This window comes from Scyliorhinus torazame, chromosome 2, assembly GCF_047496885.1.
Source record: "Scyliorhinus torazame isolate Kashiwa2021f chromosome 2, sScyTor2.1, whole genome shotgun sequence".
Classification (NCBI taxonomy): domain Eukaryota; kingdom Metazoa; phylum Chordata; class Chondrichthyes; order Carcharhiniformes; family Scyliorhinidae; genus Scyliorhinus; species Scyliorhinus torazame.
The window spans coordinates 167,414,450-167,440,074 of NC_092708.1; the positions used below are offsets into that span (position 1 = coordinate 167,414,450).

Here is a 25,625-nt window from a genome sequence, read left to right on the forward strand (position 1 = left end):
CCTTCATCAATAGTTTGTTTAGTATTTTTTCCCCTATTGATAATTGTTTTAAGTTCCTACCTTTCTACTACCTCTGCAGTACCTGTTACTATTGGGACAGTACTAGTGTAAATATTGATTTAATGTCTCTGCCATTTGTGTTCCCCACGATTAACTGCCTGGTCTCATCCTCCAAGGGACCAACATTCACTTTAGCTACACTTTTCCCTTTTGTATACTTATAGAAGCTTTTGCTATCTTTTTTATATCTTGCATTAGTTTTCTTTCATAATTTGCCATTACTCTTTTTATTAGTAACCCTTTGTTGATCTTTAAACGTTTCCCAATCTTCCACCCTGCACTGTCTTTGTTTTCTTTAACTTCCTTGCTTAGCCATAGATATCCCCCCCTCTTACAATCTTTCTTCCTCTCTGGAATATATTTTAGTTTGTAGGAATTGAACATCATCTTCAATAACGCCGCTGCTCATCAACTCTCCTACCTTTTAGTCTTTCTGCCAGTCCACTAGAGCCAGATCTGTCCTCATGCGGACATGATTACCTTTGTTTAACTCTAGAACGCTAGTGTGAGACTCCAGTTTCTCACCCTCAAACTGAAGTTGAAATTCTATCATGCTATGATCACTCTTCCCTAGAGGATCCTTAACTAGGTCATTAATTAATCCCTCCTCCAGAATAACTTGCTCGTTGGTTGGTTCCAGAACATGTTGCTCCAGAAACAATACATTCAATGAACTCTCCCGGGGCTACCCGTGCAAACTTGATTAATCCAGTCTTTTTGCATATTAAAATAACCCATGATTTTTGTCATACCTTTCTTACAAGCCTCCCAATATTTCCTGGTTTATACTGTGCACCACTGGAGACCTGTAGATTATTCCCACTAGGTACTTCTTTCCTTTGCGAGTTTTATTTGTACCCAGACTAATTCCACGTCTTGAGCTTCAGTGCCTATATCATTTCTCACTGCAGCACTGATCCCTTCCTTTACTATCAAAGCTACACCTCCTCCTTTTCCCTTCTGTCTAGCTTTCCAAAATACTGAGTACCCTTGAATATTCAACCACCAGACCTGGTCTCAGTAATCGCCACCAAATCATAGCCCTTTGTCTTCATTTACCCTGTTAACTCATTGATTTTATTCCGAATGCTTTGTACATTCAGACACAAAGCCTTTAAGTTTGTTCTATTATAAATTTTCCCCACTCGTCTGATTTTTGGTGCAATATGACATTCACACGTTCTGTCCCTTCCTTTTATTTTCTGGTAACAATCCACCTCATCACTAACCTGCACTCCTCCCTTCTCCTTTAACTTTGATTTTCTAATTCTCCATGCAACAGAACCATCCCCCCAACTATTTAGTTTGAAGCACTGTCTACAGCCCTAGTTATAAGATTTGTCAGGACTCTGGTCCCAGATCAGCATGATTCAGGTGCACCGGAACAACTCTCTCCTTCCCCAGTACTGGTGCCAATGTCCCATGAATTGAACCCCATTTCTCCCACACCAACCTTTGAGCCACGCATTTACCTCATCTTATTGACCCGGTGTCAATTAGCCTGTGGCTCAGATAGCAATCCAGAGATTACCTTTTCGGTTCTGCTTTTTAAATTTAGTCCCTAGCTGCTCATATTCCCTCAGCATAACCTCTATCCTTGTTCTGTCTATGTAGTTGGTACCTACGTGGACCACGACAACTGGATCTTTCCCCTCCCGCTCCAAATTCCTCTGCAGCTCAGATGAGATATCACGAACCCGAGCACCAAGAAAGCAACACAACCTTAAGGACTCTCAATCCTGGTCACAGACTCTCGATCCTGTTCACAGAGAACAGTGTCTATGCCCCTAATATACTATCCCCAATGAAGACTACATTTATCTTCTCACCCCCCACTTGAATGGCTCCCTGTACTATGGTGCTGTGGTCAGTTTGCTTATCCTTCCCACAGTCCCTGCTCTCGTCCACACAGGGAACAAGAATCTCAAACCCGTAGGACAAGAACAAGGGCTGAGGTCCATGCAACCCTTCCTCTTGGATCCCTCTACCTGCCTCACTCTGGCCAAATTCAAGGTAGTTAACCCAAGGGGTGTGACTGCCTCCTGAAACACAGCATCCAGGTAACCCTCTCCCTCCCTGATGGGTTGCAGTACCCAAAGCTGACTTCAGCTCGCCAACTCTTGAGCCGAAGTTCCTCCAGCAACCAACACTTGCTACAGGTACGTTCATTAGGAACTACAATGAGGCCCACAACCTCCCACATCATACAGGTACAACACATCATCTGGCCCTGCATCTCTTATGTTATTTAATTAGTTTTTAAAAAAATGTCCAACTGGTTTTTAGTTTTTTTTCATCTGTAAAATATTTCTCCTTTTTACCTTTAATCTCAAAGGAACTAAATAGGTAATGCAAATTCGCAGTTACTTACCAGCCATGTAACTTACCGTTTTCCTGCGATGTCATTCTGGGTTGTTTTTCAAACTCAGCCCACTGCCCAAGTAGAAGTGGCCCTCGCAGGTCTGACTCTCCATTCCTTCCTCTTTCATCTAACTCCCCTTTTCACCAAGCTACAGCTGCACTCCGATGCAACAAGACAGCACTCAGTGCATGTATCCATTATACACAATTGGCATTAGCTTTTTGAAACAAGTTTTAAAAATTGCAATGGGATGGAAGTGACCAAACAACTCTAATGTCAGAATTTTGACTCCTACCTGTGACAGTTTGAATCTCAGCCACCTAATTTTCCCTCATTCGGTCTTGGCCAAAAGATGGAACAGTGAGTCCCGGGATATTTGTCCCAACTGTTTGCTGTCCGTTGGAGGAAAACAAATCTGTAATACTGCACATATTTTTAATCAAGTGTGCTGCCACCTTAGCTGAACAACAATAATGGTAAGAGGGGACGGTGAGGGGCGAGTTCACAAAAGGTTTGCTTGCTTAGTGAAATTTTCTCCGAGTCTAGCGAAAAATTGGATTTTAAAATTGTTCAGTTAACTAATTGCAAATTTCAAATATCAATCTTGAGTAATAGAATATAGATGATTTTTTTCTTAGTTTATTCATGCCTTTCATCTGAATTCTTGAATGAAAGCCTGGAGTTCTATAAGTTAGTGATAGAAGATCTGTAATTCTCCACTATTGGCCCGGTAAAAGCTGTAATTTACAATAAATCTATTATACTGATCTATAGTATTTCTAGTTAACCTTCACAGTGTGGCTCCTTTGTCCTTCCACTCTAAACCAATTCTCTGTTCACAGATCATAACTGTGATCATGAAAGCTTCCTGTTCCACATGAGAGTGCTGTTTATCATGTGATGCATTTACTTCCCAAAATTGGAAGTATTTTTAAGTATTGTTGGCATCTCAGAGTAATGAATTTGTAACTGTGGTTGTACCAATCAATCATACTGTGGTACCTCTCACATCTCACATGAAATAAGCATTCAGTAGTACTCTTGTAGAGACTGGTTGAGATTATGGATTTAGAGAATGTTAAAGATGGATATTAACCTAAAACAGTTTGGTTCTGATATGAGGGTGGCACAGTAGTACTGATGCTTCACAGAGCCAGGGTCCCAGGTTCGATTCCTGGCTTTGGTCACTGTCTGTGCGGAGTCTGCACGTTCTCCCCGTGTCTGCGTGGGTTTCTTCCGGGTGCTCCGGTTTCCTCCCACAAGTCCTGAAAGACGCGCTGTTAGACATTTTGGACATTCTGAATTCTCCCTCCATGTATCCGAACAGGTGCCGGAATGTGGCGACTCAGAGCTTTTCACAGTAACGTCATTGCAGTGTTACTGTAAGCCTACTTGTGACAATAAAGATTATAATGATTATACATCTTGTTGGTTACAAATCGATGCTTCACATTTCAGAGATTTTGAGTTACAAAAAAGAAAGTGAAGGCTAATAATGGTGTTCAATTAGAAGACTTTCTAATCTCAACCCGAGCAGATCTTGGCAGCTTCTTTGAAGAATTAACTGGTTAAAGTGAATAGGTATTTTGGGCAGAAGGCTACATGGAGTCATGTTACCATGCCAATATAGAAAGCTGGGAAATCAGATGATGTCCACATTACTAGGCAAGAGGAAATTAAGGAGAGATCGAAGATGTGTCCTCTGAGGCCATCCAGACACAACCTGATTGAATTGAAGGTTACATAACGATAAGTGGGGCGATTTTCTAGCTGTGTTGCACCTGGTGCAAATCCCCCTATATCGGGAGAATAGCGGAAGTGGCCTGAAACAAGATCTGTGCCAAACAATGCAAGATGCTCCCAGCCAACTGCAGCTGATACGATCTGGGAGTGAACCAGATTAGCAAATTAAAAGTATTATCAAAATTGGCTTCAAATCAAATTTTTCCCGCTCCCGCTATTCTCCCATACACTGGATCAACGTGAAGCCGGCGGGGCATCACTACTGGCCTCCACCATCGGTGACCAGACATGATGACAACGCTTAGGGTCTCTGAGGACATTAGGAACCCCTGGGTGGTCGGGAACATGGCAGAGCTATGCCATAGCACTGCAGCCTGGCACTGCAGGGTCATAAGGCATACACATGAAAATGAAATGAAATGAAAATCGCTTATTGTCACAAGTAGGCGTCAAATGAAGTTACTGTGAAAAGCCCCTAGTCGCCACATTACGGCACCTGTTCGGGGAGGCTGGTACGGGAATTGAACCGTGCTGCTGGCCTGCCTTGGTCTGCTTTCAAAGCCAGCGAATTAGCCCTGTGCTAAACAGCCCCTGTTTGGGAGGGCCCCAATGCCATCGAACCTTGGGGGAGGGGGGGGTTGATGCCGGCTTTACTGTCATTGAGATCGGAGCTTGCCGCCATGTTTAAACCCTCCTCAATGCCAGTGTAAATCATGCCACCTACTAAAAATTAACTAAGTGTGGGAAGATCTCTATGGGAGACACATTTGCACCCGAAATGACAGTAATTTTGGGGGGAAATTCCGCCCAATGTGTAAGCATTCGAGGTTTGTTTACTTTCCTGTAATAGTCGAGCAGTCTTTACAATGGATCTTTATTGACATTAGCTTTAAATAGAAAAGAAATCATCAAGCTCTTGATAAGACCTCGATGTTAACTCCTTTAGAATAATGAATAGTAAGTCTGTAAAGTTTTCAAAAAGACAGCTTTACATTTTATACATTCTATATTTACAAGATACATTTATATATTATGCAATTTTAAAAATAAAACACTAATCTAAATTGAGCCCATTTTCTCCCCCCCCCCCCCCCCCCCCCCCCCACCGCCCCCCAAAACAGCGGTCAGTGGACACACTGCAGTTCCTGCTATTTCTGTATGTTCAGCAGCTGAATAAAGTTTCTCTACGAACATCCTTGATTGGAGAGGAATGGCCAAGTCCCAGGTCACGATCGCCTGATTTAGATGGAAAATCTAATTCTCAGAACAAGGTACGCTTTTGTAATACCGGTAAAGTGCTGCATATGCAAATAGTGAGGGTGCATAAAAAAGTAAATTATTTTGCATACTTGTGCTATTTGAGTTCAACAAAATGCTGTTCACAGTATAAGCATGAATTAATTGAACTATGTTCTAATTACAGCCATGAGCAGAAAATCTGCCCAAAGATGTCAATTCTGCATCTCCCAATGTCAAAACTGACTTGTAAATAATTGAAGGGGAACTTTAGGAATTGTATACCATAAGGTTAATAATTCTAAATACACATATTGTTCTTCATTCTCTGTAACCTTTTCACAAATGAAGTATTCTAGTTTACTGCTAATATTTTCCATCAGTACCTGACTCATTTTCAGTCCAAATAAATATTTGCAGTTCATTGTTGACTTGTAATTATAACTTTTCACAAAATTATAATTTTCCTGCAGTATTAAAAGCTACTTTTTTGATTATATGGGTTTATCTTTTGTCATGTGAGAGTACCTTTAAGAAATGGGTGTTTATAAATGGGTGTGTGTATAAATATCTGTAGTGAGAGTACCTTTAAGAAATGGGTGTTTATTACTGCAGTGATGTCAGAGTGGGTGGGCTGTCTGCCAGCGTTTTACTTTCGCTTTAGGTATTTTGCTGCAGGGTGGGTTTGGTTTCATTTTAGTTTTGGAGAAGCTGTAATCACAGCAGGATGTGTGTGAATCTCTGCAAGCTTATGAGTGTCCATTTGCTGATTTCAATGTGGTAACTGTTCTCAGTAGTGAAGTTAAGCCTGATGTCTTTCTGTAAAAAGGTGTTTTTAAGTCTTATGGATGTTAAAAGGAAAGCTGAAAGGATTACTTAGTGTTATAGTCTTTGGGGGTTGTATTTGAATTAATGGTTGCTAAGGTGTTCACTGTATGTTTTAAAAAGGTTAACTTGAGTTCATAGAATGAACATTGTTTTTCTTTAAAAAATACTTTTCCATTTCTGCTCTACCACACCTGTAGAGTGGGCCGTGTGCTCCCCATACCACAATCTATTAAAAGTTGTGGGTCAGGTGAACTCCATAATACACTTTTGGGTTCTCTAAACCCTGGCCCATAACACTTTTATTCAGGTAAAATATGAACTTTAGTCAATCATATTGTGCCGGTTTACGGTGTATTTCTTTTAAGCCTTCACAAAATAAAGTGTAATAAATTGATCTTTTATTATTAGCTCAGTTCCATAGTGGTTTTGTGATTTACGCTCCTTTTTATTGTTTGCATATCAAAGATTAGAAAAGGCCATAGGACCCATTTGTGCTTATCTCCATTCTCTTCCTGTAGCCAATTTGAGGTTCCTCGTAAAAAGGCCCTCAAATTTTACCATGTAGATCCCAGACATATTAATTATCCAAAACGATTTCCTGTTGTCTCTTTTTCCAGAAGTTCATCTAATAACTCTTAAAAGAACCATAAAGAATTGGTCCAAACACTAATGTTTTTCAATGGTTACTCCATTTACGTGGATAGCCCCTATTCTGCTCATATCCAACTCAAAACACACCACGCACGTGTATGTTGCTGTCACCTTATAAGCATCTTAAATACTTGGATCAGATTGCCCTAATCTGACCATTTCTTTCTTTAAATAAATTTAGAGTACCCATTTATTTATTTTTCCAATTAAGGGGCAATTTAGCATGGCCAATCCACCTAACCAGCACATCTTTGGGTTGTGGGGATGAAACCCACGCAGGCACAGGGAGAATGTGCAAATTCCACACGGACAGAAATCTGCCCATTTCTCCAGTGAATACATATCTGCCACCTCGGATCTTTCTTCATAGCGCTCAGGCTGGGAATTGTATTTGTTGCAATTTTATAGCAAAGAGGCAATGGGTTAAATAACCTCCTTCTGTGCTGTAAGTAGATATGATTTTCAAGAGTCAGAATGTCTTTTCTGAAGTGTATATACCAAAACTCTAAATGAAGCTAAAACCTTGTATAAAGACATGAGGGATGAGCTGGCCAGAGCGGATTAGAAGGGGAGCCTATCAGGGAAGATGCTGGAACAGCAATGGCAGGGGTTTTGGGGCTTATTCAGGGCGCACAACAAAAATCATCCCAAGGAGGAGGGAACATGCCAAGGGGAGGACAAGGCAACCATGGAAGTCAGGGACAGCATAAAAGAAAAAGAAAAAGCAATATTGCTGGCGAGGAGTAGTGGGAAGCCTTTAAAAGCAAGAGGAGGACAACTTTAAAAAGCAATAATAGCAGAGATGAAATATGAGTGTAAGCTAGCTAGTAATATAAAAGAAGATTGCAAGAGGTTTTTTCCGATATAAAGAAGGTCGGAGAGAGGCAAGAATGGACTTTGGACCACTGGAAAATGAGGTTGCAGAAATAGTAATGGGGAACAATGAAATGGTAGAGGAACTGAATAGGTACTTTGCATCAGTCTTCATGGTGCTAAACACCAGTGGCATACCAAAACTTCAAGAGAGACAGGGGGCAGAGTTGAGTGTAGTGGCCAACACTAAGGAGAAGCTACTGTGGAAGCTGAAAGAAGTGAAGGTGGCTGAAATCACACGGACATGGTGGATTCCACCCCAGGGTTGTGATGGATTTAGCTGAGGAGATTGTGGAAACATTAGTCGTGATCTTTCCAGAATTACTGGAGTCAGGGAGGGTCCCAAAGGACTGGAAAATGGCTAATGTAACACCCCTGTTTAAGAAAGGAGGGAGGCAGAAGATGGGAAATTATAGACTGGTTAGCCTGACTTGGTCATTGGTAAATATTGTGAGCAGTTTTAGAACATAGAACATAGAACAATACAGCGCAGTACAGGCCCTTCGGCCCACGATGTTGCACCGAAACAAAAGCCATCTAACCTACACTATGCCATTATCATCCATATGTTTATCCAATAAACTTTTAAATGCCCTCAATGTTGGCGAGTTCACTACTGTAGCAGGTAGGGCATTCCACGGCCTCACTACTCTTTGCGTAAAGAACCTACCTCTGACCTCTGTCCTATATCTATTACCCCTCAGTTTAAAGTTATGTCCCCTCGTGCCAGCCATATCCATCCGCGGGAGAAGGCTCTCACTGTCCACCCTATCCAACCCCCTGATCATTTTGTATGCCTCTATTAAGTCTCCTCTTAACCTTATTCTCTCCAATGAAAACAACCTCAAGTCCATCAGCCTTTCCTCATAAGATTTTCCCTCCATACCAGGCAACATCCTGGTAAATCTCCTCTGCACCCGCTCCAAAGCCTCCACGTCCTTCCTATAATGCAGTGACCAGAACTGTACGCAATACTCCAAATGCGGCAGTACCAGAGTTCTGTACAGCTGCAACATGACCTCCCGACTCCGGAACTCAATCCCTCTACCAATAAAGGCCAAGACTCCATAGGCCTTCTTCACAACCCTATCAACCTGGGTGGCAACTTTCAGGGATCTATGTACATGGACACCTAGATCCCTCTGCTCATCCACACTTTCAAGAACTTTACCATTAGCCAAATATTCCGCATTCCTGTTATTCCTTCCAAAGTGAATCACCTCACACTTCTCTACATTAAACTCCATTTGCCACCTCTCAGCCCAGCTCTGCAGCTTATCTATATCCCTCTGTAACCTGCTACATCCTTCCACACTATCGACAACACCACCGACTTTAGTATCGTCTGCAAATTTACTCACCCACCCTTCTGCGCCTTCCTCTAGGTCATTGATAAAAATGACAAACAGCAACGGCCCCAGAACAGATCCTTGTGGTACTCCACTTGTGACTGTACTCCATTCTGAACATATCCCATCAACCACCACCCTCTGTCTTCTTTCAGCTAGCCAATTTCTGATCCACATCTCTAAATCACCCTCAATCCCCAGCCTCCGTATTTTTTGCAATAGCCTACCGTGGGGAACCTTATCAAACGCTTTGCTGAAATCCATATACACCACATCAACTGCTCTACCCTCGTCTACCTGTTCAGTCACCTTCTCAAAGAACTCAATAAGGTTTGTGAGGCATGACCTACCCTTCACAAAGCCATGCTGACTATCCCTGATCATATTATTCCTATCTAGTTGATTATAAATCTTGTCTCTTATAATCCCCTCCAAGACTTTACCCACTACAGACGTGAGGCTCACCGGTCTATAGTTGCCGGGGTTGTCTCTGCTCCCCTTTTTGACCAAAGGGACCACATTTGCTGTCCTCCAGTCCTCTGGCACTATTCCTGTAGCCAATGATGACATAAAAATCAAAGCCAAAGGTCCAGCAATCTCTTCCCTGGCCTCCCAGAGAATCCGAGGATAAATCCCATCAGGTCCCGGGGACTTATCTATTTTCAGCCTGTCCAGAATTGCCAACACCTCTTCCCTACGTACCTCAATGCCATCTATTCTATTAGCCTGGGGCTCAGCATTCTCCTCCATAACATTATCTTTTTCCTGAGTGAATACTGACGAAAAATATTCATTTAGTATCTCGCCTATCTCTTCAGACTCCACACACAATTTCCCATCCCTGTCCTTGACTGGTCCTACTCTTTCCCTAGTCATTCGCTTATTCCTGACATACCTATAGAAAGCTTTCGGGTTTTCCTTGATCCTTCCTGCCAAATACTTCTCATGTCCCGTCCTTGCTCGTCTTAGCTCTCTCTTTAGATCCTTCCTCGCTACCTTGTAACTATCCATCTCCCCAACCGAAACTTCACACTTCATCTTCACATAGGCCTCCTTCTTCCTCTTAACAAGAGATTCCACTTCCTTGGTAAACCACGGTTCCCTCGCTCGACGCCTTCCTCCCTGTCTGACCGGTACATACTTATCAAGAACACGCAGTAGCTGATCCTTGAACAAGCCCCACTTATCCAGTGTGCCCAACACTTGCAGCCTACTCCTCCACCTTATCCCCCCCCAAGTCACGTCTAATGGCATCATAATTGCCCTTCCCCCAGCTATAACTCTTGCCCTGCGGTGTATACTTATCCCTTTCCATCATTAACGTAAACGTCACCGAATTGTGGTCACTGTCCCCAAAGTGCTCTCCTACCTCTAAATCCAACACCTGGCCTGGTTCATTACCCAAAACCAAATCCAACGTGGCCTCGCCTCTTGTTGGCCTGTCAACATATTGTTTCAGGAAACCCTCCTGCACACACTGTACAAAAAACGACCCATCTATTGTACTCGAACTATATCTTTTCCAGTCAATATTTGGAAAGTTAAAGTCTCCCATAATAACTACCCTGTTACTTTCACTCATATCCAGAATCATCTTCGCCATCCTTTCCTCTACATCCCTAGAACTATTAGGAGGCCTATAAAAAACTCCCAACAGGGTGACCTCTCCTTTCCTGTTTCTAACTTCAGCCCATACTACCTCGGAAGAAGAGTCCCCATCTAGCATCCTCTCCGCCACCGTAATACTGCTCTTGACTAGCAGCGCCACACCTCCCCCTCTTTTGCCTCCTTCTCTGAGCTTACTAAAACACCTAAACCCCGGAACCTGCAACATCCATTCCTGTCCCTGCTCTATCCATGTCTCCGAAATGGCCACAACATCGAAGTCCCAGGTACCAACCCATGCTGCCAGTTCCCCTACCTTGTTTCGTATACTCCTGGCATTGAAGTAGACACACTTCAAACCACCTACCTGAACACTGGCCCCCTCCTGCGACGTCAAATCTGTGCTCCTGACCTCTATACTCTCATTCTCCCTTACCCTAAAACTACAATCCAGGTTCCCATGCCCCTGCTGCATTAGTTTAAACCCCCCCAAAGAGAACTAACAAATCTCCCCCCCCAGGATATTTGTGCCCTCAGGTTCAGATGTAGACCATCCTGTCTGTAGAGGTCCCACCTTCCCCAGAAAGAGCCCCAGTTATCCAAAAATCTGAATCCCTCCCGCCTGCACCATCCCTGTAGCCACGTGTTTAAATGCTCTCTCTCCCTATTCCTCATCTCACTATCACGTGGCACGGGCAACAACCCAGAGATAACAACTCTGTTTGTTCTAGTTCTGAGCTTCCATCCTAGCTCCCTGAAAGCCTGCCTGACATCCTTGTCCCCTTTCCTACCTATGTCGTTAGTGCCAATGTGGACCACGACTTGGGGCTGCTCCCTCTCCCCCCTAAGGACCCGGAAAACACGATCCGAGACATCACGTACCCTTGCACCATACCAAACGCGAGTCTCTCACGCTCCCACAAAATCTCCTATCTGTGCCCCTGACTATAGAGTCCCCAATTACTAATGCTCTGCTCCTCTCCCCCCTTCCCTTCTGAGCAACAGGGACAGACTCCGTGCCAGAGGCCCGTACCCCATGGCTTACCCCTGGTAAGTCGTCCCCCCCCACAAGTATCCAAAGCGGTATACTTGTTTCTCAGGGGAACGACCGCAGGGGATCCCTGCACTGACTGCTTTTTCCCAGTCCCTCTTACAGTTACCCATCTATCTCCAATCTTTGGTGTAACTAATTCCCTGAAGCTGCTATCTATAACCCCTTCTGCCTCCCGAATGATCCGAAGTTCTTCTTTGAGCCTCGTCTTTAAGGAAGGATATGCTGACCTTGGAGGAGGTTCACAAGAATGATCGCAAGAATGAAGGGCTTGTCATATGAGGAATGGTTGAGGACTCTGGGGCGAAATTCTCCGGTATCGGCGCGATGTCAGCCGACCGGCGTCCAAAACGGCGCAAATCAGTTGGGCATCGCGCCGCCCCAAAGGTGCGGAATGCTCCTCATCTTGGGGGGCCGAGCCCCAACCTTAAGGGGCTAGGCCCGCACCGGACTAATTTCCGCGCTGCCAGCTGGCGGAAAATGCCTTTGGTGCCCCCGCCAGCTGGCGCAGAAATGACTTCTCCGGGCATCCCCGTGCATGCGCTGTGGAGGAAAAGAGTGCCCCCACGGCACAGGCCCGATCCGTAGGCCTCGATCGCAGGCCAGGCCACCGTGGGGGCACCCCCCGGGGCCAGATCACCCCCCCCCCCCCCAGGACCCCAGAGCCCGCCCGCGCCGCCTTGTCCCGCCGGTAAGGTAGGTGGTTTAATCTACGCCGGCGGGACAGGCATTCTAGCAGCGGGACTTCGGCCCATCCGCACCGGAGAATCGCGGGGGGGGCCCGCCAACCGGCGCGGCGCGATTCCCACCCCCGCCGAATATCCGGTGCCGGAGAATTCGGCAACCGGCGGGGGCGGGATTCACCCCTGGTTCTGTATTCGCAGCGTTTAGAAGGATGAGGGGGGATATCATTGAAACTTACAGAATACTGAGAAACCTAGATAGAGTGGACGTGAAGAAAATGTTTCCACCTGTAGGAGAGACTAGAACCGGAGGGCACAGCCTCAGACTGATGGGACGATACTTTAAAACTATGAGGGGGAATTTCTTTAGCTTGAGGGTGGTGAATCTGTGGAACTCATTGCCGCAGAAGGCGGTGGAGGCCAAGTCACTGAGTTTCTTTAAGACAAGAGATAGATAGGTTCTTGACAATAAGGGGATCATGGGTTATGGGAGAAGGCAGGAGAATGGGGATGAGAAACATATCAGCCAAGATCAAATGGGCCGAACGGTCAAATTCTGCTCCTATATCTCCTGGTCTTATAAACTTTTATTATAGTCCTAATTTTCTTATAAATGGTTCAGATCATGCAGCTGAGGTATCTGTTTGCCTTGGAAGATTTGAAGGAACATTCAGTGATCGCAGTCACGGCTTTTCCCCCATTTGTTAATTTTAAACACCACCCACTTAGTGCCCAATTAGTTGCCCTTTAGTTGACAACTTCACATTTGGTGGTATTGAAAGCTGTTTGCAAAGATCTATCTCCAGTCTATCCAAATCCCTTATCCCCATGTTAAGGTCTGATTTTTGCTGTACAATTTTGTATAATTGACTATTGCGTTACCAATGTACTCCCCCAGATCACTAATGAGGAGTATAACAAACAGAAGAGGATGTAACAACACATTTTGGGGTACCCTACTTGTGATAGAATCTAATGGAAAGAAGCTACACCATTTAAAAATACATTTGTTTACTGTCTAATGGTCAATTTGATATCCATCTTCCTATTCCACCCATACATCATGAAAAGTTTGGCATATAATATCTCATGTTTTATCAAATACTTGCATACATGGTAAATACAAATAGTACATTTGAGTTTTTTTAATATAGTCATTGAGGCAAGGAATATCAGTCTTTGGAAATGCAGTGTTTTTTCTACGTTACCCAATGTCAGCATCAAAACATTTTAAATTATTTGATTCCTCTACTCCGTTTGATCATTTTAAAATCCATGTTAAGAAAACCAGCATTTTTCTTTCTTGTTCCAACAATTCTTCCCTCATTTCTTTGTTGAATTGTCAACGTATATTGGTCTGTGCCAGATTAGTTGATAATATAACAAATTATGAATATCTCCCAAGCTGCTGCTAGTGATCATTTTCAATTGTGTTTTTAAAAATATTTGACTAGTTATGAACAATCTAGGACTGAAATGTTTCATAATAAATTGCTGAAAATTGTTACTTTGTCTTTGTTTAATCCAGAATATGGATGACCATAACCACCTGGTATTTGTTCTGAACCACTTGTCGGAGTTATTGGAGCTTCTACTAGATCCTGAGCAACTCACAGCTTCAGCCCACACAACCCATGACAGTATGGTATCTGTAGAGGCAGTTAAAGCATTGAACTTTCTTATTGAAGGAAGCGTTGGTCAGAATGAAGTAATTTACCCAGTGCATGAACTGGCTCTCTGGCAACCAATTCTAGCCACATCTGGCTACTCCAGGCTCTCCAAGATGTTCTGTTTCCATAAACTGCAGGCTTGGTTGAGAAGTGTGCTAGGACCAAATCCATTCGGTACTGCAGTCTGCTTCCAAAAAGGGAAGAAACTGGCATGGGCACAGCAAGGTAATTTAACTGGTCTAGATCTTGAAAGTAAAAGCAGCAAAATTAGTTACAAGTGGGATTTTTCTTTTAGTCCAAGACCACAAAATATTTTAAAAAGAAACTGCATATAAAACAACATCATTGGTTGGCAGTCGGATAGTAAGCGCAAGTTCTGTTCTTCACTTCAGAAAATTTTCACTACATATTCCTGAAAATACTTGCCTATTATGTCAAGGCTGTCGATATTTTCTCTTCCCTTTTTCTTCTCTTCCACAACCCTTCATTACCATTACAAACTATCATATTTAGAAAGCAAAAGTAGGAAATCAACTCTGCAGCATTTGCTGGTAGTGATAACCAGTTGTAAGGAAGTATGTGGAACCTGTCCACAGTGACTTGTCTCTTTTTGCTACTTTTGGCTTAAAGGATGCATTTTCTGGCCTCTGGTAAGTAGTGCTCTTTAACCACTCTGTTGAAAATATCGGAGGGTGATAATTAGCATCCACAGTCTACTGTGTTAAACACTGTACTAATTTTCTGGTCTTTAAAATGTATATTTTATATTGGAGATGTACAATTGGAAAACAAAATAATCACAAAAGTTGTCTAAAGAGTATTTGAATGCAGCATTCCTTAACATGCTCCAAGTACTTTAGTTTATGGTGATATACTTTGTGTTGACCAAACTTACTCAATTAATACATTTTGTAGTTTAAAAAAATAAAATTAAGATTGCCAGTTTGAAGTGTTGTAGAATTTTACACTTAGTCCCAATTTTAACTCCGTGTCACTCTAAGTCAGTGGGCTTTGAGTCAGTTAAAATAGGGTCTTATATAGTTTTAACAGTATCAAAAGCTGCCAGAGTGCATATCACTAAAATTGGAATGTCAGGCAGGTTTAAAAACAGAACTATAATTTGGTTATTCAAAAATGGTTTGTGGAATTGAATTGGCAACCAATGTTGCCCTTCATGTTTGACATGTAGTACAACCTGTGATGAAGGGTTTCCCCACTGACTAAATATATCGCTTCATATTATACTGAACCATACAAACCAGAAAAAGGTACACAGATTCAAATCCTGATTGAAGATGGTTGCCCACAGAAATCTGGCATCAGCTTTAAGAAATCTCTGGCGTTGATACCATCAAACAGGCTTTAGACCAAAATAAATCCCACAGACAGCAAAGCAAAAGTTAAAAGCACTGATTATCCTTTACATTGATTATGTTACAGAGAGCAAAATAAAGATAGGGACATACACACAAGATTAAGATAAAAGATAAAATATCAAATCATACTGGAGAAATTTGGCATTCTACAAATATAAAATTAGTTTTTCGGGCTCAGAAGTTCATGGTAACTAATTAGAACTTTGTAAACAATGAAAACCCAGTTACTCATTCAACAAGGTATAACATAGGGTTTTTACAGCCTTGCAGGTAAGACCATAAGACATAGGAGCAGAATTAGGCCACTTGGCCCATCGAGTCTGCTTCGCCATTCAATCATGGCTGATATGTTTCTCATCCCCATAACCCTTGATGGCATGAGTGTGGGGAAGTTCAAATCATCTTAGTTGAAAGGGCATGTGTTTTGGTCGATCAGGATTGTTTTTTTTCCTTATTGGATTCCATGGTGAAAGAGCTGTCAAAATTCAGTGGCTTAACTCAAACATTGTGTACTTGTTGACACATACGGAATACATACTAGAGACAAATGGGCATGATTTGGTGGGGATTACTGAAACATGGTTGCAGGAGGACCGGAACTGGGAATTAAATATCCAAGGGTACTCAGTATATACAGCATAGAAAGGAGGTGGAGTTCCTTTATTGGTTAAAGATGACATCAAGGCTGCATTAAGAAATGATATTGGCACTGAGGGCCAAGATGTTGAATCGATGTGGGTGTAAATAAAAAAACAAAGGAAAAACTCCTTGGTAGGAGTAATTTACAGGCCCCCAAGCAATACTTTCAAAGTGGGTCTTATAATAAACCAAGAAATATGAGGGCTTGTGAGAAGGGCACAACGGTAATCATGGGTGATTTTAACATGCATATTGACTGGATTAAGCAAATTGACAAGGGTAGCCTAGAAGCAGATTTCATAGAATGTATGAGAGATTGTTTCTTAAGGCAATATGTTATGGAACCAAACAGGGAGCAGGCTATCTTAGATTTAGTGTCATGTAACATAGAAAGGACTTTAAATAGTCTTGTCGTTAAGGATCCTCTTGGAAGGAGTGATCAAGGCATGCTAGAATTTCAAATTCAGATTGAGCGAGAGAAGTCAGAGTGCCATACAAGAGTTTTAGTGTTGGGCAGAGGTAAATATACAGGCCTGAGGAAAGAGTTGGCTCAAGTAGACTGGGCACAAAGAATTAAGGGTAGGACAGTTGAGTGACAATGGTGGACGTTCAAGGAGACATTAAACACTTCTCAATTAAAGTATATTCCTGAGAGGAAGAGGAATTGTAAAAGGGAGAAAAACGTTCCATGGCTAAACAAGGAAGTCAAGGAAGACTTAATGGCAAAATCTAGGGCATACCATAGTAGAAAAGCTAGTGATAAGCTGGAGGATTGGGGAAACTTTAGGGGTCAGCAAAAAGTTACTAAAAATTGAATCAAAAAAGCTAAGATGAACTACGAAAGGAAACTAGCAGAAAACATAAACACTGATACCAAGAGCTTCTATAAGTATATAAAGTGGAAGAGAATAGCTAAACTATATGTTGGCTCTTTAGAGGGCGATACTGGTGAGGTAATAATGGGGAACACAGATGGTGGAGGCACTGAACCAATATTTTGCCCCTGGCTTCACGGTAGAGGATAATACATTTTTTCCAAGAACTGCAGTTAAATACAGAGAACTGCAGTGCAATAACCATCGCTAGGGAGAGGGTATTGAATAGATTAATGGGACCTGATGGCAGCAGAGATAGTGGATGCATTGGTTATGATATTTCCAAGTTCCCTGGATACTGGAACGGTCCTGGTGGATTGGAAACACGCTAATGTCACTCCCCTTTTCAAAAAGGGAGAGAGGCAATAATTAGGAAACTATAGACCGGTTAGCTTGACCTCTGGTGGGGAAATTGCTGTAATCAATCATGAAGGAGGAGAGGACTGAACATTTGGAAAGACAAAGCTCAATCCACAATTGTCAGCATGGCTTTCTGAAGGGTAAGTCATACTTGATTAACTTGCTTGAGTTCTTTGAGGATGTACCCAGCAAGGTGGATAATGGGGAACATGTGGTATATCTGGTCTTCCAGAAGGCGTTTGACAAGGTGAAAAGATTGATCCAGACGGTGAGATCAAAGGGGGTTGGGGGTAGAATACTAGATTGGATTGAGGATTGGCTGACTGACAGAAAGCAGAGGGTCAGGTTAAACAGGTCCTTCTCTGACTGGCGAACTGTAACTAGTGGGGCCACAGGGTTCAGTCCTCGGACCTTAACTGTTTACAATCTATATAAATCATCTGCAAGCAGGAGCAGAGTGTAACATTGCAAAATTTGAGGATGATACTAAAATAGGTGCGAAAGGAGGCAGTAAAGCGGAGATATAGATATGCTAGGAGTTTGGGCCAAAATTTGGCAGTTAGAGTATAATGTAGATAAGTGCGAGGTTATCCATTTTCACCGATAAAATAGTCAGGCAAATTATTATCTAAATGGAAAGTAGATTCAAAATGCGTCTGCTCAGAGGGATCTGGGTGGCTTTGTTCATGAATCGCAGAAAGTCTGTATGCAGGTACAAAATGTAATAAGAAAGGCAAATGGAATGTCAGTGTTTATTGCAAAAGCACTGGAGTATAAAAGTAGAGAAGCATTGTTGCAATTATGTAGGGTGTTCGTGAGACCACATCTGGAGTATTGTGTCCATTTTCCGTCTCCTTATTTGAGGGAGGATGTAGTGGCATTGGATGCAGCTCAGAGGAGGTTCACCAGATTAATTCCGGGATGAAAGGGTTGACGTATGAGGACAGATTAAACAGTTGAGTTTATACTCGCTAGAGTTTAGAAGGATGCAAGGGATCTGATCGAGGTATATAAAATACTAAAAGGGATTGATGAAGTAAATGGAGATCAAATGTTCCCCCTTGTGAGGCAATCTAGAAAAAATGTCACAGATATAGGTTGAGGCGGTAGATTTAAAACTGAGATGAGAAGACACTACTTCTCGCAGAGGGTGGTGAAATGTGGAACTCGCTGCCCCATAGTGCGGTGGAGTCCGAATCATTAAATGGCTTCAAGAGGGAGATAGATTATGTTTCTGATTTAAAAAAAACAGGTTAAAGGGATATGGGGAACAGGTATGGAGGTGGCTTTGAGACCAGGAAGAGATTAGTCATGATCTGAATGAATGGCGGCGCAGGCTCGAAGAGTTGAATTGCCTACTTCTGCTCCTAATTCCTATGTTCCTCTGTTCAACCAGGTCAACATTAGAGAAATACTTAGTGTAAAGTCTTGTATTTTGATTCAGTCATGCGTACAGTTTTTAAAATCAAATGTAAAAGTCTTCAAAAAAAGATCCTGCTTTGATTTAAGACCTACAAGTATTACAATACATCACTCAGGAGTTCCTCGGGATAGTGCCTCATGCCCAAGTGTCTTCTGCTTCATCGATGACCTCCTCTCCATCATAAAAATACTTGCATTAATTTGGGAAACGCAGCTGTCAATTTATGCACAGCAAAAACCCCACAAACAGCAGTGTAAAATGCCTGTTTTTGTGATGTTGATTTAAGGGAAAAATATGTTAGCCAGAACAAGGGATTAGGTCCTCTACTCTTCAAAATAGTGCTGTGTGATCTTTTATGTCCACCTTAGAGGTAAACAGGGCCTCAGTTACCTCATCGGAAAGACAGCAGTCCGATGGTGCAGCACTTCAGCCACAAAGTCTCACCCTAGGTTTTATTTGCAAGTCTCTAACATCAGAAGTCAGGATGTTCACTGATCGCAGGGTCTTCAGTTCCATGTACATTTCCTCAGTAATGAAGCAGTGTGTGCCCACATGCAGCAAGACTTGGACAATATCCACACTTGGATGCAAGGAATATTCATGCCACTAAAGTGCCAGGCTATGCCAAACCAATGCTGTGCCAGGCTATGCCATACCCAGCGATAAGATAGAGACTAATCACCTTCCCTTGCTGTTTAATGCAATTATCATAATCAAATCTCCTACTATTAACATCATGGGGGACACCATCGATCAACAACATAAATACTGTGACTACAAGAATAAGTTGGATATTCTGCAGATAATTCCGCTCTTCCATCAACTACAAGACACAAGTCAGGAGTGTGATGCAATACTCTCCACTTGCTTGGATGATTGTAGCTCTAACAATATTTGGGATTTAACACCACCCAGGACAAAGCACCCCATTCACCAACTTAAACATTCACTTCCTCCACCACTGACAGACCTAGACTGCAGTTTGCACCTTCTACAAGATGCAATGCAACAACTTTGACAGCACATCTCTTAACATTCACCACCAGAGACTACAGCAGCCCATCAGCACCATCTCAAGGACAGCTGGAGATGGGCAGTAAATGCTGGCTTTGCGAATGAAGCCCACATCCAGAGAATTAATTTTAAAAAATCGTTCTCTGGTGTATTCATCAGAGGCGCAACCTTCTTCAAGGTTTTCCATTTCACTGGTAGTAATTAAGTGGATCTAGCAGCCATATATTATAGATATTGCGATAATGAATAATAAAATCTTTAGTGAATACTTCTGGTGCTCATCAAATTACCTAGAGTAACTATATTGTAACTGGTGATTTCTGAAACAAGTTTAAATGAGCAACTTTTTCTGTTTTACAATTTAACTGATTTCCTGTCGACTGACTTATTGATTTGATTTCTAATTGAGATTGTGCTTTTGAATATATGGTCATATGGCGTTAAATGGATCTGCCCCAGGCGGCCATAGACTTTTAACCTTCAACAGTCCAAACAATATTACTGAGCTACTTTCTCTGTTTCTAAGTTGAAGGCACTACAAAACGGGCAAAGATTGCATGCAATATTTATTCAGCACCTAAAGGTCACAAGGTGGTGGTAATGACACAAGTGTACAAGCAAACCCTGGCTAAAAGCTCGGATCAACTAGTTGGAGCTCATGTTAAAATTCATCGCTGCAATGACTGTTATATATATCTCTTATCTCCTTTAAGGTGAGATTTAAGTTTATGCAACAAAAAGGTTGAAGAATTTGCATTAGTTTTAAACTGACAAAATAAGGCTGACTCATTAAACAGTTCAATTGGTAATGTCAATATATTTTTATTTCTGTGTAAATTTAGATTTTGGGGTAAGGTTTAAATGATGTAGTTATGAGAAAAAAATTGGCTATGTCAGTACTAGCTTTCAAGCAATGATATCACTACTTCACTGTCGGGAACTTGTATTAATTTTGTGTTATCAGCATGTATTGATTTAAGTAGAATATTTACACACAATAAATGATGTATAAAATAGTGTCCAAAAGTATGAGTAGAAGTGATAGAGTGGAGGGGAAGAGATAGAGTGGTCAGGATAAATTGTTTCGCTTGGTGGAGAATTCTAGAACCAGGGGACATAGATTCAAGATAAGTGGCAGAAGGTGTAGAGGGGACATAAGGAAGAACTTCTTTACACAGAGGGTAGTGGGAGTGTGGAATTTGCTGCCCAAGTTAGTAGTGGAGGCAGAGACCCTAAACATGCTGTAAGATGCAGGGCTGTGGACTGGGTGCAAGAAGATGGAATTAGAATGGGCACCTGGGTGTCCTCTGGCTGGCAGATGGGCCAAATGGCCTTCTGTGCTGCAACTTTCTATGATATTGACTGTTAATGTATTAATATATTCCAAGATAATTCATTAGAGAAATATAAAACAAATTATGACACCTAGCTATATTGAGGCAAATACCCAAAAAACATAGTCAAACAGGTAGGTTTTAAGCAGTGTCCTAAGAGAGGAAAATGAGGTAGGGAGGGAATTCCAGAACTTGGGGCTTAAGCAACTGAAGGCATGGCCACCAGTACTGATGCAGTTAAAATCATGGACGCTCAAGAGATCAGAATTTGATGAGCACAGATAGTTGAGGAGATGGGGAGAGACCGGCTTTGGAGAGCTTCGAAAACAAGGATGAGAATTTTAAAATCAAGACAATGCTTGACAGTGAGCACAGAGGAGGTAACTTTCTGCAAGTTAGGACAGGGGTATCAGGGGTTTGGATGACCTGAAAATAGTGGAGGCGAGAATGCAAAATCACTAAGGAGCGTGGTGAATAGTAAAGTCTAGAGGTAACAACGGCAATAATGAGGTTTCAGCCACCAGATGAATTGTGGCAGTGGCAAATTCGGGCAACGACCAGATTAATAAACACTTTTGGTGATAATACAAACATGTGGTTGAAAGCTCACAAATTTACAAAAGTCTGATTCCACATCAGACAGTTGTTGGAGAGATGGTTTGAGCCAGTAGGTAGGGAATGGATTTTAGAGGGGGGCTGGGGAAACTACAGTCTTCCAGTATTTCATTAGAAGACATTTATGATCATGGATGCTGGTAAGCAGTCTGATAATTCAGCAACATTTGAAGAGTCAAGGCAGCACGGTGGCAAAGTGGTTAGCACTACTGCCTCACGGCACTGAGGACCCTGGTTTGATCCCGGCCCTGGGTCATTGTCTCATGTGGAGTTTGTACATTCTCCCCGTGTCTGCGTGGGTCTCACCCCCACAACCCAAAGATGTGCAGGGTAGGTGGATTGGCTATGCTAAATTGCTCCTTAATTGGAAACATTTTTTTTAATTTTAAGAGGCAAGAGACCTGGCTATTGTTAATATACATATCAAAACTAATGCTATGCTTTTGGATGATGTCACCGAGGGGCAGCACGTAAATGAGAAATAAGAGGGGGCCAAGGAAAGGTCCTTGGACACCAGAATAATGATGTGAGAGCAGGAAGAGAATCAATTGCAACGGATACTCTGGCTTCCATGAGATAGATAAGAATGGAACAGATTAGGTCCTTTCCACCCTGCCGGATGACAATGGAGAGGCATTGAAAGAGAATGGTGTGGTCAGCCATGCTAACAGCTACAAACAGGCAAGAATGAAGAGGAGATTATGGTTTAACTTTGTTGTAGTCACATAGATTTCTTGATCATTTTACTGACATCCCAAGGTGAATGAACTGCATTATGCAGAAAATTGAAATATTAGCTTATTGCAGCAATTTAGATTTGCGTTTATCCTTGTGATTTGTCACATTGAGAGACACTAATGACTGATGTCTAATGGAGGTACAAAATGGACTCCAAGCATTTTTACACAGGAACGCATAAAGTCCACCTGGACTACTCAAGACAGCAGCATAGGCAAGGGCTGTAGAGTGAGTTACTTGCAGTCCCAATTCAGAAAGTGGTACATTACAGCAGGGGATTCGGATCTTTAGAAGGGAGAAGACAACATTTTTGTTTGGAGTAAAATGAATGCATATGAATGTTTGCCTTTTGTGTATTCTTTATATGCATATTGTTGTCTCGTTGCAGGTCTGTCAGTATCGAGAAGTGCAGAAATACAACCTTTGTACTTGGTCCTGTTCAAACAACCATCCACGTCCATAGCTGTGATGATGTGAAATTAATAGCTATCTGCCACAGACTTTCAATCTCATCATCGTCTTCATGTACTTTCCATTGTCTCACATCTACCAATCCTCTAATCATGTCTGGGAACATGAACTTAACATTTGCTCCATACCATACTTACTATCCAATGTTGGAAGATCACATGGCTAGGACCGGGATAGCCACAATTCCCAATTACTGGAATAAACCATTGTATATTGGTGTGGACAACAATGAAATGCCTGTCTATCAGCTGCTGTCCCCCAAAGAATTTTATCTATTTGTGATTCCATTTGAAATAGAGGGTGACACAATGGAGATCCCTGGAGGACTACCGCAGCCATATGAAAAGGCTATAAGACAGAGAGAGCAGAAAATACAGAATTGGCAGAAGACTATTAAGGAAGCAGGACTTAGCAAGTTAGTAATTATACGCTGAAAATACCGATTGCGATATTTGTCTCTTCCATTTCCTTTCCTGAAGGCAGAAACTGTTGTTGGGAATTATTTTATTTGTGGCAGTAGCGCTCATATTTGTTGCCTTAGCAACTGTTTTTCATATGTGAAATTAAAGCAGTGATAGTCAGGATTCTTCATCTGTTGGATCATCAGAACCAGGGTTGATCCCCTGGCTTGGTGACAATGGTAGAGCAGGGAAATATGCCAGGCCATGAGGTTGCAGATTATGGTTGAATACAATTCTGCTGCTGCTGATGGCCCACAGTGCCTCATGGATGCCCAGTCTTGAGTTGCTAGATCTGTTCGAAATCTATCCCATTTAGCACTGTGGTAGTGCCACACAACACAATGGAGGGTATCCTCAATGTGAAGACGAGACTTTGTCTCCACAAGAACAGTGCAGTGGTCACTTCTACCGATACTGTCATGGACAGATGCATCTGCACCAGGCAAATTAGTGAGGATGTGGTCAAGTATGTTTTTCCCTCTTGTTGATTCCCGCACCACCTGCTGCAGTTCCAGTCTCGCAGTAATATCCTATAGAACCCGGCCACTCTTGGTGATGGACATTGAAATCCCCCACCCAGACCATTTTCTGCATCCTTGCTACCCTCATGCTGACGGTGGCCAGTATGTGGTAATCAGCAGGAGGTTTCCTTGCCCATGTTTAACTTGAAGCCACAAGACTTCATGGAGTCCAGAGTCGATGTTAAGGACTCTCGGCAACTCCCTCCCGACTGTATACTGCCTCTGTGCTGCTACCTCTACTTCGATTGTCCTGCCGTTGAGACAGGACATACCCAGGAATGGTGATAGTGATATCTATTGTCTGTAAGGAATGATTCTGAGTATAGCCCATGCCAGGCTGTTGCTTGACTAGTTGGTGAGACAGCTCTCCCAACTTTGGCACAAGCCACCAGACGTTAGTAAGGGGCGACATGGCTGGGTTTGCCGTTATTTCCAGTGCCTGGGTTAATGCCGGGTGGAGTCATATATAGGCCAGACCAGGTAATGATGGCAGATTTCCTTTCCTAAAAGACTGCCACGGTGGGATTCGAACCTGGGTTGCCAGATGATTATCGTTGGTCTCTGGATTACTAGTCCAGCGACAATACCACTATGCCACTGCCTCCCCGCCAAATTCACTATACCATCATGATAATGAAGTTGGCAAACTATTGCGTTTGCGGAACATTCATTGTTAATAGTAGGTTAAGTATGGAGTACATCAATTGTGTAGTATTTTCAGGATAAGCAAAATTATATGAAATGAAATAAAAATCGCTTATTGTCACAAGTAGGCTTTAAGTGAAGTTACCGTGAAAAGCCCCTATCGCCACATTCCGGCGCCTGTTCGGGAAGGCTGGTACGGGAATTGAACCGTGCTGCTGACCTGCCTTGGTCTGCTTTCAAAGCCAGCGATTTAGCCCTGTGCTAAACCAGCCTTGCTAAACCAATATGTATATATTGAATTCAAGTGCATAAACAACTACATTCTTACTGGAGAGAAGGTTTGAATTTCTGTTCTAGGTAATCCAGATTTTTGTACTTATGGAAAAAACTGATTTTCCATTCCCGTGTTGCTTGTTTTTTCTTTCCATTAAAGAAATTTTCCATAAAGTACCCAGTCTCTGAAGACCAAGCATAATTTTGTCGTTTATATGGGCAGGGAAGATGGCGAGGATCCGAAGAATGGCCTGGAGAGGAACTGGCAGTCAGGGGGGTGGGGCTGCCGAACCTGCTATTGGGCTGCGAATGCGGAGAAGGTGTTGGGTTGGTTGGGTGAGGGGGGAGAGAGAATCAGGAGTCAGTTTAGGTAAAGATGGAAGCCTGCTAGTGTGAGGGGATGGGATTGTGGGTGTTGTTGACGGCTCCGCTCCCGTTCTCCCTGAGGAGGTTTTCGGGGAATCCGGTGGTGGTGGCTACGCAAAAATTGTGGAGCCAATTCCGGCAGCACTTTGATACCGATCAGGGACAACCATAAGTTTGAGCAGGCTAGGTTTAGGGGATGGGAGGATAAGAGGGTGGCTTTAATGGGGGAGTTTGTTCCTGGAGGGGTGGTTTGCAAGTACGGGCTTGCGTAGTCGGAGAGGTTCAGGTACTTACAAGTCTGGAATTTTGCGAGAAAGGTTTTTTCGAGTTTTCCGGTTGCGCCACCCGTGCCGTTGGTGGAGAGGATACTGTCGCTGGCTGGGTTGGAAAACTTAAGGTATCT

The 25,625-nt window shown here is 42.6% G+C and overlaps 1 protein-coding gene across 11 annotated transcripts in view; it reads left to right on the plus strand.

Annotated features, from left to right (window-relative positions):
* Nucleotides 1-25,625, plus strand: part of tbccd1 (TBCC domain containing 1) — a 115,385-nt gene that overhangs the window by 87,177 nt on the left and 2,583 nt on the right. For all 11 annotated transcript variants that reach the window (XM_072479502.1, XM_072479441.1, XM_072479432.1 and 8 more), the window contains 4 exons: nucleotides 5,287-5,436; nucleotides 13,970-14,336; nucleotides 20,325-20,511; nucleotides 22,874-23,371. In XM_072479502.1, the coding sequence (XP_072335603.1) occupies nucleotides 5,287-5,436; nucleotides 13,970-14,336; nucleotides 20,325-20,511; nucleotides 22,874-23,371 (1,202 nt within the window). The remainder of the gene's footprint in view (nucleotides 1-5,286; nucleotides 5,437-13,969; nucleotides 14,337-20,324; nucleotides 20,512-22,873; nucleotides 23,372-25,625) is intronic.